We start from the raw sequence: 16,103 nt of genomic DNA, 5'->3' as shown, positions 1-16,103 counted from the left end.
CTGTATGTGTGTGGGAAGGGAAGGGAAAGGTCTTTCCCTTTGGATAATGAAAAACCAGTGGATTGCTTGACCATCCTATGAAAACTTTGTTAACATTTGACAGAAAAGCCTGCTGTCTTGACTGTTCTAGATTACGACCTTCTCCAGGCTCCTGACTACAGCAGACACAGAGATTTTGGAGGCAGAAGTGCAGCATAATGCAGACAGCCTGAAAGTTTTGTTCTTGCAGCAATTTGACACAGAATACTCATTTTTAAAAGATATTCAGTGAGTTTTCATCATCTAAAAATGTTACAGAATAATACATATTTGTATGTTTCTTGCTTTACATTTCTTAGATTTCTTTTTTGAAGTGGTATAAAAGTGCTTGTAATAAAATACGTGATTAATAGAGTAAATTTGGTATGATGGAGTAGTTTTATAACTGAACTGAAAAACATAAAATGGAGGATTATAACGTATTTATGTTATTGTTCAAACTGCTGGAGTTTTTGGAGGTGACATTGTTTCAAACGGGTCTGGATGTGGGTGATCCATTCTTTCTGCAACAAAATAAACATTTGAACATTTCTGTATTTTTTCAGGAATTTTCTTGGTGGGAGGACACATGGGAGTAAAATCCTCATTATTCAGACTGACTTTGAAAATGGATCTCTTAGTGCCCAGCTCATTGCTTCAGCCAAGTAAGTTGCCTGTTAGATAAACCTATTAGATAAGCAATATTGAGCATATATTAATTAATAGTTGCTATAATGTATTTCTTTATTTAACAGTATTTATAAGCCAGCCAAGTTCATAGAAGATTTTTACATAGTCTGATAAACACTCCAGACAAATATGAAAAATGCTAATTCCATGCAGAGCTGTGTGGACCTATTGGTCATCTTAATACTATCTATCAGAATGGGATGGGGAATATGCTTTATTGGTGTTGAAATCATGGGAGATGTTGGGCAGGTGAATAAGGGCTTTGCTTTAACTTCACAAAAGAGTGACACCTGTTTCTCTTCCCTTGCAGGTATTCAACTGTTAATGAAGTCAACAAAATACAGGAGAATCAAGCCAGGGTGTTTGTATTTTTCATCACTAAGCTATCACGAATTGAAGGAGGAAGTTCCTACATAGGGTTTCACAGAGGTAGGTTGGCTTATGTGCAAAAACACAGAACAACAAGGAGACTGGAGATCTACTAAAGGTGCTGCTATGGCTTCAGGAATGTTTCCTGCTTCCTCTCACAAATGGTCCCAGCAATGAGATTTACAAATCACAGCAATATAGAAAGAGGTGTGCTTCTAATACAAGGCTACAAATAAGATGAAAAATGTATTATGCCATTTCTGTACAAGAAAAAGTTTGCAACTTTTCTTGTGTAGCATTCATAAGTACATGTTTCGTTGTCCACACATGTTCGAAAAATGTTCTGAGCAGCTGTGTAAATACAACAAAATATGAAGCCTGTTAGTTTCATCTGCATTCTTACACATCCTTTATTTATTTGTTACACAGAGATTCCTGTGCTGTTTCCATTATTTACTGCAGTATTGACCGTGTTCAGTGTCAAGATAGCTCTGAAATAAAGCCAATGTAATACTGTATCCTAAATCAGGATGGGAACCTCAGCCTGTAGACTGTAGTTGGCCCCTAAAGCCCCCCCCCCTTTTTTTCTTTCGTAGTGCACCCTCTGAAGAGACCACAAACTTTTGGTGGCAAAATTGCTGAAAATCAGCGATGTGGTTTCTTGCCATATTTAGTTGGGAAACATAAAAACTATATGCTGTAAAATAGGTTTAATGCAGTGAACTTAAAAAAAAAACCAAAAACCCACAGTTCCGAATCTCCCAAATTAGAAAAAAAGAAAATTTCTGCCCCTGTTCATTCCTTTGCTATCATTTGCTCCTGCTCGTGACAGTTCTCAGCCCTCTCAAAAAACATTAAGCTGTGGAGTCAGTGGGTATCTTATAGGTGACATGTAATATATAGGGAAGCTGTTCTTGCTTGAATTTAGTCAAACTTCTGTTCTGGATATATACTGTTAATTTTATTATTGCTGTGCATGAAATGAAATAAGGAAAAAAGAAGGAAATGTAACTAAATCTATATTTACATATATATATTTGGCTATATTTACACCAAACTGTTCACTTACATCTTGCTGTAACCTTTCTATCCTTACATCCATCACATCGTGTCCATTGCCTTTTGTTTTTTAGCTTGTACTTTAAGACAAAAATCATGGATGCGCTTAAAGAAAAATCAGAATCTTGTGTATTAAACTGAAGTTAAATACTTTGACCTGAGCAAATATTATTGGAATATATGAAACATCTCTTAATTTTAGATAGATCTTCCACTGCATGTCACTATAAATGCAAAATCTATTTTTCCATTTTCTCAAATGTGTATTAAAATAGTATACCTCTTCACACTCTTGTGTTTATAACAGTAGTGTTTTTTATTTTCTTTCCCTGACTTCCATGATTTCTTCAGAGGCTAATGTATTTGTTTGTTTCCCATAATCCTGTCCTTGGGGCCTTCCACCTTTTCTGAGACATATCGTTGGCCAAACTGAAAGAGAACTTTATGAGTTAATTTAATTGAGGGTGTTGCTGTTACATGGCAGAAGATATATTACTGTTATTGTTCTACCCCCTCTGTGTTGGGTTAAGTGGTTTTCCTTGAGAACTATTAATGGGAACGCAAGTGGCAGCCGTGAAATACCATCTGTTGCTTTTAGGGCTGTGGCAGTCTGTGCACATAGATGATCTGAGAACATCCAAGGATATGGTCTCTGATATAACATCCCTCAGAAGCATCACTATCAGCCAGCTGTTTTCCGAAGATAGGGGAGAGTCTTCAGAGAATCCTGAATGTAAGAATTTCAGCTACATGTTTTGTGTAGCGTTAAATTCCAACCGTTTGTAATAATTTCCACCATCACTTTTAGAGTCAGGTTGCATTCCTATATGAGATTTTCTTTATCATTGTAGCTTTAGTGACAGAGGAAGTAGAAGAAATAGAGGAGGAGGTGGAGGCGTCACCAATATCCAAACCAGAAATACTTGTAAGTCCTAAAATGCCTCACTAATTCAGTTTGATTGTGTCCCATTGATGCAAGGGCAAATGATGCAGTCATTCCAAAGGTGTGGATTTTCTTCTTCCTTGTAACAACTTACTTTCTTTATTCAGTGGAATCAGATTTATAGAAATGACATGACATGTTTTACATATTCATATCTAGATATTTATGATTATCTATCTGTGCTAGTCTTGGGATGATTCACACATTGCCCTCTTAGAGGAACATGCATAATCAGCATATATAATTTGAGCAGGATTCCTATTTGTGATCACTCCATTAGTTACTACAGTGGTACCTCGGGTTACGAATGCCTCTGCTTACGAACCTTTCGGGTTGCGACCAGCTCTGGTCGCAAAAATTTACCTCGGTTTGCGAACTCCGCCTCAGAGTATGAACCGGATCCGCGGCCATTTTCCGCCTGTGCCACGTGGTCCGCAGCCATTTTTCCGCCCGTGCCACGTGGTCCGCGGCCATTTTCCACCCGTGCCACATGGTCTGCGGCCATTTTTCCGCCCATGCCACGTGGTCCGCGGCCGTTTTTCCGCCCTGCCGCGTGGTCCGCAGCCGTTTTTCCGCCCTGCCGCATGGTCCGTGGACGCCGGAACGGATTAACGGTAATTACATTGAACCTTATGGGAAAATTTGCTTCGGGTTGTGAACAAATCGGGTTGCGACCAGAGTCACGGAACGGATTAAATTCGTAACCCGAGGTACCACTGTATTTGTGATCTTTATGATAGCTCCGTTAGCTACTGTTTGAGAAGACTATAGGGATGGGCATAACGTATCCCCTTTAAGTTATGCATAGGTGTTCTTTCCTACCTGTTTTTTCTAGAAACTCAAGTCTCTGTAGCTGGTTGCCTACCTGCCTGGTCCCCAGTGCTGCAGTGTTTTTGTTTTACTCAGGCTGCTTATCCAGACAGGATCTCTTTCTCTCTCTCTCTTTTTTTTTAGGCATCTGGTTGATTGTTTCTCCCCCTGCTCCCCGGCACTTGAGTGAATCCAGGAGTGGGCATATTAAAGCACCAGAGCCTCATGTGGCCCTCAAACTCTGTTTTTTGCTGAGTTTCATGAAAAAAGGGTGACATAATTTCCTCCTGTGGTATAGTGGAAAAGGAAAAGTAGTGGTTTACAAAACAATTCAATTTGAAACAACTGTTCTAGTGAATCTGTTGAAATGCTGGTCTGACCATAAGAGAAATGTCCTGGATGCAAAATGGCCCTGTTTCAAGCTTGGAATACCCTTTTTGAACTCGAAAGGGCTGTTTTGCACTTAGAACTCTTCCATTTGTGGTTGGAACAGCATTGTTCTGGCAAGACTGGGACAACCTATTTCAAATTTGGAAGTATTTCAGATTTTTTTGCACCGCTAATAAAAAACTTGACATGTAAGCCCTAGTAAAATACAGCATAGTTAAAACAAATAAAAAAACCAAAACAAACACCAAAGAAAATCTCTAGGCACCCCACTCCCCAGGAAGGGGAAAATCATGGCCCTGGACACTGGCATCATCATTACAGCTTTCTAAAAAATATTAAGCATGACACCCAACTATCAAAAGGCTCTACAGTTCAGTTTATTCAGATGCTCACTTCTCCCACATCTCAAGGGATCTAATAACCATAGAGGAAATTATTGTGTGTTATTTTGGGATATGCTAATACTTTTTTTTTCCTTCTGTGTCTGGAAAGACTAAGATTTTGGATACTACTGTACTGTTGAGGAGCTGCGTTCAAAGTGCTGTTGGCATGCTAAGAGATCAAAATGAGGATGCTGGTCGTAGCACTAAGAGAATTGAAATTCTTCTTAGTCTCCTATCTGAGGAAGATGACTTGAAAGGTATATATATAAAAATATGTCCAGAAGGAGCATAGCTTTTTGTAAAGTGAAAGATATTTTAATATAGGTTCCTTGCTCCATATTATATGAACACTCAAGATACTGAATAAACAATGAAAAGTCTGAAATAAAGGGTCAATTTCTGTTTTATAGTTCTTAGAATGTGTTTGCTCTGTCCTTGACTCTGCTTAACTAGACACTATAGAAAGTCAAAAGATGAGAGCTTGCCTTCCTTCTGGAGTTCTTTGGAAGTGTCAAATATGTATATCAAATGATGAAGTAGATCATTGTTGTTATTATTATTATTAGCCTGAATCAATCCACTGCAGGATGAGGTTTTTTGTCAAAAATTATGGACCATAATCTACTCCTTGTCCAATGTGAATTGGTAAATAGATATTTTTTACTTCCCAGTCTAGGGTTGAGAGAAAGTGAATGTATAGGAATCCTATAGAATGCAAAAAGAGAAGGGTTTCAGGGTCATGCACAGCTGCATAATGACTCTTCTTCCGGGTGTCTAGCATTTATTTACAGCATACCTTTACCCACACCATTAGCAGTGGTGAGATAAGTGGAATCAGTTAAAGAATAGAAAAGAGAGAAAGGGAATAAACTGACATTTCTCACAATGGGTATGTAGACCTGCAAGTAATTCTTCAGTAATCTTAGATAGTGGCTAAGTTTGTAGCTCTTCTTATGGAAGCACATTTACGATTTCATGTGGGATCATCAAGTACTTGCAACAGACCAGGAAATCTTGACTGATGTTGATACAAAATCTCCATTACCCATCTATAGGGTCTTTAATCTTGTTTGAAATGTAGCCCTAAAAAGTGTTCAATTAGAATTTCCTCTGCTTTTATTCAGACTGCTTCCTGAAGATTACAAAGAGACGACTCTCTTGGCTTTTGAAGGAACAGGAAGAAAATTTTTTCCATGTGAAAGAGTGGGTGCTCCGGGAGGCATCAAACCTCACTGCCCTCCAGGAAGGAGGAACATTTAGGTACAGCTTGCATTACAAGCTGTGCACCCTGCCTTTGGCAGAATCCCGGTATCTCCATGTCAGATATGCTCTGGTGAATAGATCTGGGATTACATTAAAGTACTATCCATTCTCTCTCTGAACCACCTGGTTTTTTTTAACGGGTTCCTTAGGTTGAAATACTGTATTTAATCCAAATATGCCAGCTTCTGGGAGACTTAGTTTAATTGCAGTTTGTTGCTTACTGAAGTTTTAATCTTTCTTCAGTAATAAAATATGCATCTGGTGTTTTAAAAATTCTTTCTCAAGTGTCTTTAACACACTGTGAGGTTAGCCAAATCAGATGAAATTTTAAAAAATGACATTTGGGTTTGATTTCTTTATGAGATGCCATTGTTTGCTTTTCCTCTCTTGATTTTTATAGACGCACTCTGTGGAAACGGGTCCAGAGTGTGGTGACTCCACTTCTGGCCTATATGGTGTCTATTTTGGACAGAGATTATAATCTGGATTTGCTGTTCGAACCAACTACAGAAGATTGTGTGAAAGCCTTGTGGTTATTCATGTTCAATGAACTGAAGTTTCTGGACATCCCTTATGTCATGGGTCAGAGCAGGTAAAGTGTGGGAAGAAGATGGGGATGAGGTTAAGAAACAGATTTGTTGATGCAAATGGAATTTGAAGTTAAAATGAAGGAATAACGTGGCATATAGATATGTCAGTGATGTGTAATGCTGATTTAGCTGTTCATTTTTCAGTGAGCATGGCTTATTAAAAAAAATCTGCTTCATGAAGAGTTTGCCGCATTTACCACCTCAGTTGAAAATGGCTAAAAGGTAGAAAAAAAAAAATCTTCCCCAACCACCAACATTTTGATGAAAGAGTAAAGCAGGGTGAACAAATACAGAACTTCAGAAGAACAAATTGAATCAGATTTATTTTATGTGATGGTATTCTTGTTATTCAATATATAGATAATGGTGTATATCAAATACACCCACCATACAGTCATCAATCCATTCAGTGTGTCTGTTTTTAAACTTACATTTTTACCAGTACTTGATTAAAATATGTCTCATTATATCTTGCTTGACTCTGTTTTTACATTAATACGTTTAAAATATATTGAAAAAGCATCTGTTCATTTTAAATTTACTTTATCTTCTTTAGCTCTCAAATAAAACCAATTCAGGTGCAGAATTACATGGAAGTGTCTGCAGGGATTGGCAATAAAATGCCTTTCAGCTGGAGGATAAAGGATTATTTGGAAGATCTTTGGATTCAAGCACAATATGTCAGTAACAGTGAAGGTGAGAATACAAGGGGAAAGTTAAAACGATGTCCCTTTGCTTGAAAAACTTGGCCAAAACGTGGTCATACATCCTGAGTTTATCTGAGAAGTAGTATTGAAATACAGTATATCTTAAATGTATATTCTTTCCTCCCCTTCATGGATCACTGCTTTGTCGTGGCGAAGGGGCTTGTGTAACTCAGTGAAGCCATGAGCTATACCGTGCAGGGCCACCCAAGACGGACAGGTCATGACAGAGAGTTCTGACAAAATATGGTCCACTGGAGAAGGAAATGGCAACCTTGGCAAATGGCAAATATTGTCTAGGTACCTGGAATGTAAGATCTATGACCCAAGGCAAGCTGGATGTGGTCAAACATGAGATGACAAGATTGAACATTGACATCTTGGGAATCAGTGAATTGAAATGGATGGGAATGGGTGAATTTAATTCGGGTGACCATTATATCTACTACTGTGGGCAAGAAACCCTTAGAAGAAATGGAGTTGCACTCATAGTCAATAAGAGAGTGGAAAAGGCAGTAATGGGGTACAACCTCAAAAATGACAGTATCCTTGCCAAGAAAACCCCATGGACAATGTCAAAAGGCTAAAAGATATGACGCCAGAAGATGCGCCCCTCAGGTCGGCAGGTGTCCAACATGCTACTGGGGAAGAGCGGAGGGCAATTCCAAGTAGCTCCAGAAAGAGTGAAGCAGCTGGGCCAAAGCCGAAAGGACGTTCAGCTGTGGATATATCTGGAAGCGAAAAGAAGGTCCGATGCTGTAAAGAACAATATTGTCTAGGTACCTGGAATGTAAGATCTATGAACCAAGGCAAGCTGGATGTGGTCAAACATGAGATGACAAGATTGAACATTGACATCTTGGGAATCAGTGAATTGAAATGGATGGGAATGGGTGAATTTAATTCGGGTGACCATTATATCTACTACTGTGGGCAAGAAACCCTTAGAAGAAATGGAGTTGCACTCATAGTCAATAAGAGAGTGGAAAAGGCAGTAATGGGGTACAACCTCAAAAATGACAGAATGATCTCAGTGCGTATCCAAGGCAAACCATTCAACATCACAGTCATCCAAGTTTATGCCCCAACCACTGATGCCGAAGAAGCTGAAGTTGACCGGTTCCATGAAGACCTACAACACCTTCTAGAACTAGCACCAAAAAAAGATGTCCTTTTCATCATAGGGGATTGGAATGCTAAAGTAGGAAGTCAAGGAGTAATCGGAATAACAGGCAAGTTTGGCCTTGGAGTTAAAAATGAAGCAGGGCAAAGGCTAATAGAGTTCTGTCAAGAGAACAAGCTAGTCATAGCAAACACTCTTTTCCAACAACACAAGAGACGACTCTACACATGGACATCACCAGATGGTCAATACCGAAACCAGATTGATTATATACTTTGCAGCCAAAGATGGAGAAGCTCTATACAGACAGCAAAAACAAGACCAGGAGCTGACTGTGGCTCAGATCATGAGCTTCTTACTGCAAAATTTAGGCTTAAATTGAAGAATGTAGGGAAAACCACTAGACCACTCAGGTATGACGTAGATCATATTCCTTGTGAGTACACAGTGAAGGTGATGAATAGATTTAGAGGATTAGATTTGGTAGACAGTGCCTGAAGAACTATGGACGGAGGTCCGTAACATTGTATAGGAGGCAGCAACTAAAACCATCCCAAGGAAAAAGAAATGCAAGAAAGCAAAATGGCTGTCTGATGAGGCTTTACAAATAGCTGTGGAAAGAAGGAATGCGAAAAGCAAGGGTGAAAGGGAAAGATATAAGCAACTGAATGCAGATTTCCAGAAAATAGCAAGGAGAGATAAGAAGGCCTTCTTAAATGAACAATGCAAAGAAATCGAGGAAAACAATAGAATGGGGAAGACTAGAGATCTCTTCAAGAAAATTGGAGATACCAAAGGAACGTTTAGTGCAAAGATGGGCATGATAAAGGACAAAAAAGGCAGGGACCTAACAGAAGCAGAAGAGATTAAGAAGAGGTGGCAAGAATACACAGAAGAACTATACAAGAAAGATCTTAATGTCCCTGATGTCCATGCTGGTGTGGTCACTGACCTTGAGCCAGACATCCTAGAGAGTGAAGTCAAGTGGCCCTTAGGAAGCATTACTAACAACAAAGCTAGTGGAGATGACAGTATTCCAGCTGAGTTATTTAAAATACTAAAAGATGATGCTGTTAAAGTGCTGCACTCAATATGCCAGCAAGTTTGGAAAATGCAACAGTGGCCACGGGATTGGAAAAGGTCAGTTTACGTTCCAATTCCAAAGAAGGGCAATGCCAAAGAATGCTCAAACTATCGCACAATTGCACTCATTTCACATGCTAGCAAAGTTATGCTCAAAATCCTACAAGCTAGGCTTCAGCAGTACGTGAACCGAGAACTACCGGATGTACAAGCTGGGTTTCAAAGAGGGAGAGGAACTAGAGATCAAATTGCCAACATTCGCTGGATCATGGAGAAAGCACGAGAGTTCCAGAAAAGCATCTACTTCTGCTTCATTGACTATGCAAAAGCCTTCGATTGTGTGGATCACAACAAACTGTGGCAAATTCTTAAAGACATAGGAGTACCAGACCATCTTACCGGTCTCCTGAGAAATCTATATGCGGGCCAAGAAGCAACAGTTAGAACCGGTCATGGAACAACCGATTGGTTCAAAACAGGGAAAGGAGTACGACAAGGCTGTATACTGTCACCCTGCTTATTTAACCTATATGCAGAGTACATCATGAGAAATGCCAGACTGGAAGAATCACAAGCTGGAATTAAGATTGCAGGGAGAAACATCAACAACCTCCGATATGCAGATGATACCACCCTAATGGCAGAAAGTGAAGAAGAACTAAAGAGCCTCTTGATGAGGGTGAAAGAGGAGAGTGCGAAAGCTGGCTTGAAACTCAACATTAAAAAAACTAAGATCATGGCATCTGGACCCATCAGTTCCTGGCAAATAGAAGGGGTAGAAATGGAAGCAGTAACAGACTTCATTTACAGTGGTACCTCGGGATACGAACACCTCTACTAACGAACTTTTCGGGTTACGACCAGCTCCGGCCACAAAAATTTACCTCGATGTGTGAACTCCGCCTCGGGGTACGGTCATTTTTCCGCCCTGACACATGGTCTGCGGCCATTTTTCCGCCCCTGACGTGTGGTCTGCGGCCGTTTTCCCGCCGCGCGGCGCCCGGCTGTTCTCCCGCCGCGCAGCACCCGGCTGTTCTCCCGCCGCGCCACGCAGCACCCGGCCGTTCTCCCGCCCCTGACGCGTGGTCCGCGGACGCCAGAACAGATTAACGGTAATTACATTGAATCTTATGGGAAAATTTGCTTCGGAGTGCGACCAAATTCGGAGGGTGGAACAGATTAACTGGATTTACATTGAATCCTATGGGGAAATTTGCGTCGGGTTACGACAAACTCGGGATACGCCCAGAGTCACGGAACGCATTAAGTTCGTATCCCGAGGTACCACTGTATTTGGACTCCAAGATCACCGCAGATGGAGACTGCAGCCATGAAATTAAAAGACACTTGCTTCTTGGGAGGAAAGCTATGGCAAACCTAGACAGCATATTAAAAAGCAGAGACATCACCTTGCTGACAAAGATCCGCATAATCAAAGCGATGGTTTTCCCGGTAGCAATATATGGCTATGAGAGCTGGACCATAAAGAAGGCTGAGCGCTGAAGAATTGATGCCTTTGAACTGTGGTGCTGGAGAAGACTCTTAAGACCCCTGGACTGCTAGGAGGTCAAACCAGTCAATCTTAAAGGAAATCAACCCTGACTGCTCATTGGAAGGATTGATAATGAAGCTCAAGCTCAGATACTTTGGTCACCTAATGTGAAGAGAGGACTCTTTGGAAAAGACCCTGATGCTGGGAAAGATTGAAGGCAAAAGGAGAAGGGGACGGCAGAGGATGAGATAGTTAGATAGCATCACTGAAGCAATGAGCATGAAACTGAGCAAACTCAGGGAGGCAGTGAAGAACAGGAAGGCCTGGGGCAATATGGTTCATGGGGTCACAAAGAGTCAGACACAACTTAATGACTGAACAACAACAAAAATATTCTTTCCTGATTTAGGTGTATACCTTCACATAACGACTGAACAACAACAAAAATATTCTTTCCTGATTTAGGTGTATACCTTCAATGCTCAAGTCTCATATTTCTGGAATACTGCTTGTACAGTAAAGCTATTGTGCCCACATTCTTCCCCTTTAGCAAATGCATTCTATTCCTTAGCAAAGTTAAAAAAAAAAAAAAAAAAGTCACTTAAACATCAAAACTTTCCCTATCCCTGGATACCTTAATGTAGGAATAAGAGTTATGCTGGCTATACAAGATAATTCTTGAACTTCTGTTTTGAATTTCCAAATGCTAATAGAGAAAATAGCCAATCATAGACAAAATTACTGTATGTTCCTATTGTTCCTATTTTCAAAAGAAAAATGTTTGTGAAATTAAAATCTGAGATATTTTCCCACATCTGTGATGCACTGCTAAATTAAAGCATTTTGAGTAATTTATCCAGAAGCTCAATTAGCCCCTATAAGTAACAAAATCAAGAAAATTGTATTTTTCGTACTAAATGTGTTTTACATGTTAAAGAGGATAGGGGTGCTGGCTGACTCCCCCTATTTCTGGGGGAGATGCAAAGCAATTTAAACCCAGTTTTGTTTTCCAGGCCATGCAGAGAAGTTTCTAGACATCTTTCAGCGGACACCACTGGGGGAACATATTGCTTGCTTTTCAGAGGAAGAGAAGACCATCTTTTTTCACTATTACATCCAAGACTTTATTCTTCTGGAAATGGGTGTGACCTCAGAGAGGGAACTAAATGTGCGTATTTCAATGGGACAAAAGCTTGCCTCAAGAGCTGTGTTCTATAATGTGTGCCAACGGGTGGGTGGGCTTGGCACTTAATTACCACTATATTACATACAGATAAATGTTTCCCATCTGTCTGAAATACAGTTAAATCTTTATGATAGAGCAGGTGATTATGAAAAGAATCTCTTTCAAATGTGTTGCTTTATATTTCCAGGTGTTGCAAGTGGCCCTCTTGTCATGTGTGGAAGAAGTGAAGGCTACCTCTTCTAGTGTAGAAGAAAGAGTGCCATCCCTTCCCTGGATCCACCTTGGTTACCATCGGTTTAGGAGTCGGCTGCAGAACTTTTCCAGGATTCTTACTGTGTGCCCTAATGTGCTTCCTACTCTTGAACAAATCGGAAAGCAAGCAAGCTACAGTTTGCAAAGTCAAATGGTAGGTGGGCTTAATCTTAAAAGGAAAACATGACATCTGGGGAGAAAAGTTATTCTCTCTGTGTTGTTAATCAGGAGAAATTAATTTCTCTGAAAAAAGGAGTTCCGCGCATGTCTTTAAAATGTTTTTATGGGCTGTACACCAATGGTGTATTTGCCTTGCAGTGAAAACACATGGAGGATCTCCCAAGCAGGGTCAAATCATAATGGAATTGCTTATATAAATGTGCAAACAGAGCATTTACTCTCCCATAAAGTGTGAAAATTAAATTTAAATAAGGTATAGGTGATTGATTGCAATGTATTGTGATAAAACTACAAAAAACTTCACTAAATGAATAAAGTAGGCTGAAAACAAGAAGTATAAAGTTAAAATGAAAAGAAGAAAATAAGGATAAGGAAATAAGGATAAGGAAAAGAAGAAAATAAGGAAGACAATAGAAATGTAAGTCAAAAGAACAGCAATCAAAGGGATGTAAAATAATGGCCATTAAAACTGATGGATGGGTTAGACAGGAAGAAAGCCACTTGTAATCACTGATGATATTACAGAAGGGAACTACAGGTAGTCCTCATTTAGCAACCATAATTGGGACCGGCAACTCAGTTGTTAAGTGAAGTGCTCGCTAAGTGGTCACTAAACCGGTACTGTGCTTATGACCTTACTTCGGATTTGCTTTGCTTTACAGACCTGCAAAGGTTGTAAATGCGAGAATTGGTTGTAAAGTTACTTTTTCATAACCATCATAACTGTGAATAGTTGCTGAACAACGCAGTCACTAAACGAGAACTACCTGCATTTATTTAAGGAGCTATTTATTTGATTTTTGTATCACCATAATTGTCAGATTTTTAGCAAAGTACAAAGCCATGTATACAAGGCGCTATGATGGAGTGAGGGCATCAAAATCCAGGATAGTTTTCCTATTCTCCTTTACTAAAAGGACATTTAGATCAGATAATCTTGATGCAATTCCCAGTTCTAACTATGGAGTGAAGTGTATGTTCTTACATTATGTGCGTATGATAAGAGGCTTCTTAATGCCTGTTTGCCGTAGGTGCTAGACGTGTATGCTGCACTGGCCTGTACTGAAATGTTGTCATCGACAGCCCTGGAATGGAAAACTCGGGCATGGCTCCAGTGGGTGAAGAACCTTCAAATGCCCATTGAACTTGTGTGTGCAGAAAACTGTAGACAAGGCAGTGGAAGCCAGTGCGACCAAAGGCTCCAAGAGGTCAAGTAAGTAAGAATTTCAGGGTGTATAAATGTTATTTGGGTCTACTTTTTGTTTGGTAAGTATCATTTTACAGTGCTTTTTTCAGTTGTTGTTAAATTGCTGGTTTTTTAGGCCAACTTCATAACTGACTTCCTGTGGTAATCACTTGCTCTAAATACCTTTAGTTCCTGTTGTCCAAATCCTAACATATGTTGTATCTGAATCTTAAAGAGGCAGGTATGTTGGGGGCTACATGGAACGCTACATTTGGCAGTCTTGATTTTTTTTTTTTTTGAGACTACAGAGATTCAAGAGGACAGATGTGTTCTTTAAGCTGCCTGTTGGTAATAGACTTCTTCAGAATAATTGTTAGTCTGCCCTGCTGCTGCTTGGTCTTCTCTTAGCTACAGTTTAAAGGTGACCTGTGTCAGTTATTAATTCCCAAATTAGCCCTTTGTTTCCACTTGCAGTGGCATTTGCAAGTGAGTTCATAGGTTTATCTGCCTCTGTAGAAGGCAGAGGCAGGTGATCTCTTTATTATATAATAAGAGTTAATTTAATGTGTCCTTCAGTTCAACTTTTTGATAGTATCCTTTTTTTCTTTTTATAAATAAACCATTTTTTTCAACAGGCACCAATGGAGTAAGATTTTCTCAGTGTCCCTTTTTATGGAGCATGTGCTCCTTGGAGCAGAAACATTGATTCCAGAACTGCAGATGCTGGTAAAGAAGTACATCATGCAACTTAACAATGTAAGAACGGTAGTCCCATCTGATTGGAAGAATCACTTTAAGCATTTATTTATTTACTTATTAGTCAGTTGTCAACAATACAGCCACTCCTCATTAATTAAAAAAAAATTCTGACCAATGCAGGCATTTATGACCAAATTTCTTGTGCTTGACAACAGAAACCTTCAGTGTGAAACTGATTAAGGTCTGGTCAGTTTTAGACAGCTGGTGATCTGGTGGGAGGGTTCTGATCAACTTAATTAAGGTCACAGAGCTGAGCTTGTTAACTTGTGGTTAACATTTTTTAGGGAAGGGCTGGGCCTAGAGAAAAGCAGCTCAGGAAGAGATAGCTTGTTTAGGCAATCTCTCTGCCCTGCAAGGGGACCAAAAAAAAGGAAAACAAATGGGTCAGGCACAGGACACTGTAGGAGAGAACTTTATATAAATGAGAGGGCAGCAACCAGTGATTTGTACAGCAGCATCTCTCTCTGTCATGTGTTCGCTTAGTGACCATTTCACTCCCAATTTAAGGGCTGAATTGCAGTGGTTAAACAAGGAGCGGGTGTACAGACTTAACTATTTAAACTTTTGGATTAATTAGTATACGTCAACCTTTAGAATCTATATTTTCTCTTCATGAGTTGCCAGTTGTAGGAATAGCAGCTATAATTTATATTCTCCCCCACTCTCACTTGTTCTGTTTTTTCTTAAGCTGTTTTTTCCTCCTCCTCCTCTTTTTCTGATCTTCATTTGTTGAATTTTACTTCCATAGGGTTAAACTTCCTTGGAGTTGCACATATTTCCAACTGGAATTACTTTGTTAAATATTTCATGTCACTATGTCATACAGTAGTTATTTCTTGCTAGTTGTTTCTAGTTAAATTTAATTAATTCAAATTAATTTAAATCAATTAAATTAATTGATTAATTTAAATTAATTAATTTAAATAAATTAAACTGGTTGTTTCTGAGTTAAATATACCCTGATCAGGGTAACCATAGTTTATACTATGTGCCAGGAAAGGAATGTGCCATCTCTTTTGGAGGAAAAAATAAGTGGAGTTTTGGACCGGTTCATACATTGGAAGTTTGAGAGCTACATTATGGGCACTCTTATGTTTTATGAGTGTGGCCACTCATAAAACACACATTTATTAGATAGCAAATTGGTGAGGTTGTTCCTCACTACTCCTGCTTAAATTCCCAGGATATTCTCTACCACCTTTGCTTATCCAAACAAGCCATGGATTGTTACCATCCAACATTTTATTTTCTCAGAATACCTTTGAAGTCTACTTGGATCACAAAAACCTCCTAAGAAATAAAGATGAGCACTGAGGCTGGTGCTTCACAGTGTGTTAGCTTTTCATTAACTATTAAAATTAAATATTTATAGTTACAACATTTGTTAACAACATTGTTTGAACCAGCAGTATTTTCAGCTGCTGAAACACCTGAGATACTAGAACAACTTGTTAAATCCTAAAATATTTTTATAAATATTTGTTATCAGTAAATCAAGTTGATTCAGGTAGTCCTCACTTAATCATTCGTTCAATGACAGTTCGAAATTATGACGGTGCTGAAAAAATGGACTTATGACCTGTGCCCGAAATTATGACTGTTGCAGCACCCCTGCAGTCATGT

The 16,103-nt window shown here is 39.3% G+C and overlaps 1 protein-coding gene across 1 annotated transcript in view; it reads left to right on the top strand.

The window, feature by feature from the left end:
* RNF213 (ring finger protein 213) overlaps window positions 1–16,103 on the top strand; it is a 98,965-nt gene that overhangs the window by 52,353 nt on the left and 30,509 nt on the right. The window contains exons 30-42 of the mRNA XM_088138383.1: window positions 131–267; window positions 585–683; window positions 1,019–1,137; window positions 2,735–2,869; window positions 2,988–3,061; window positions 4,772–4,919; window positions 5,787–5,922; window positions 6,326–6,517; window positions 7,072–7,211; window positions 11,931–12,085; window positions 12,291–12,509; window positions 13,567–13,748; window positions 14,357–14,477. Of these exons, the coding sequence (XP_087994509.1) occupies window positions 131–267; window positions 585–683; window positions 1,019–1,137; window positions 2,735–2,869; window positions 2,988–3,061; window positions 4,772–4,919; window positions 5,787–5,922; window positions 6,326–6,517; window positions 7,072–7,211; window positions 11,931–12,085; window positions 12,291–12,509; window positions 13,567–13,748; window positions 14,357–14,477 (1,857 nt within the window). The remainder of the gene's footprint in view (window positions 1–130; window positions 268–584; window positions 684–1,018; window positions 1,138–2,734; window positions 2,870–2,987; window positions 3,062–4,771; window positions 4,920–5,786; window positions 5,923–6,325; window positions 6,518–7,071; window positions 7,212–11,930; window positions 12,086–12,290; window positions 12,510–13,566; window positions 13,749–14,356; window positions 14,478–16,103) is intronic.

The sequence above is a fragment of the Python bivittatus genome, unplaced genomic scaffold (genome assembly GCF_059951505.1).
Source record: "Python bivittatus isolate LINGU-HERP-01145 unplaced genomic scaffold, Pbiv_v1 ctg000220_np1212, whole genome shotgun sequence".
In the NCBI taxonomy this organism is placed as follows: Eukaryota; Metazoa; Chordata; class Lepidosauria; order Squamata; family Pythonidae; genus Python; species Python bivittatus.
The sequence above is the reverse complement of the archived record's forward strand: the minus strand, read 5'-3'. Positions and strand labels throughout refer to the sequence as shown.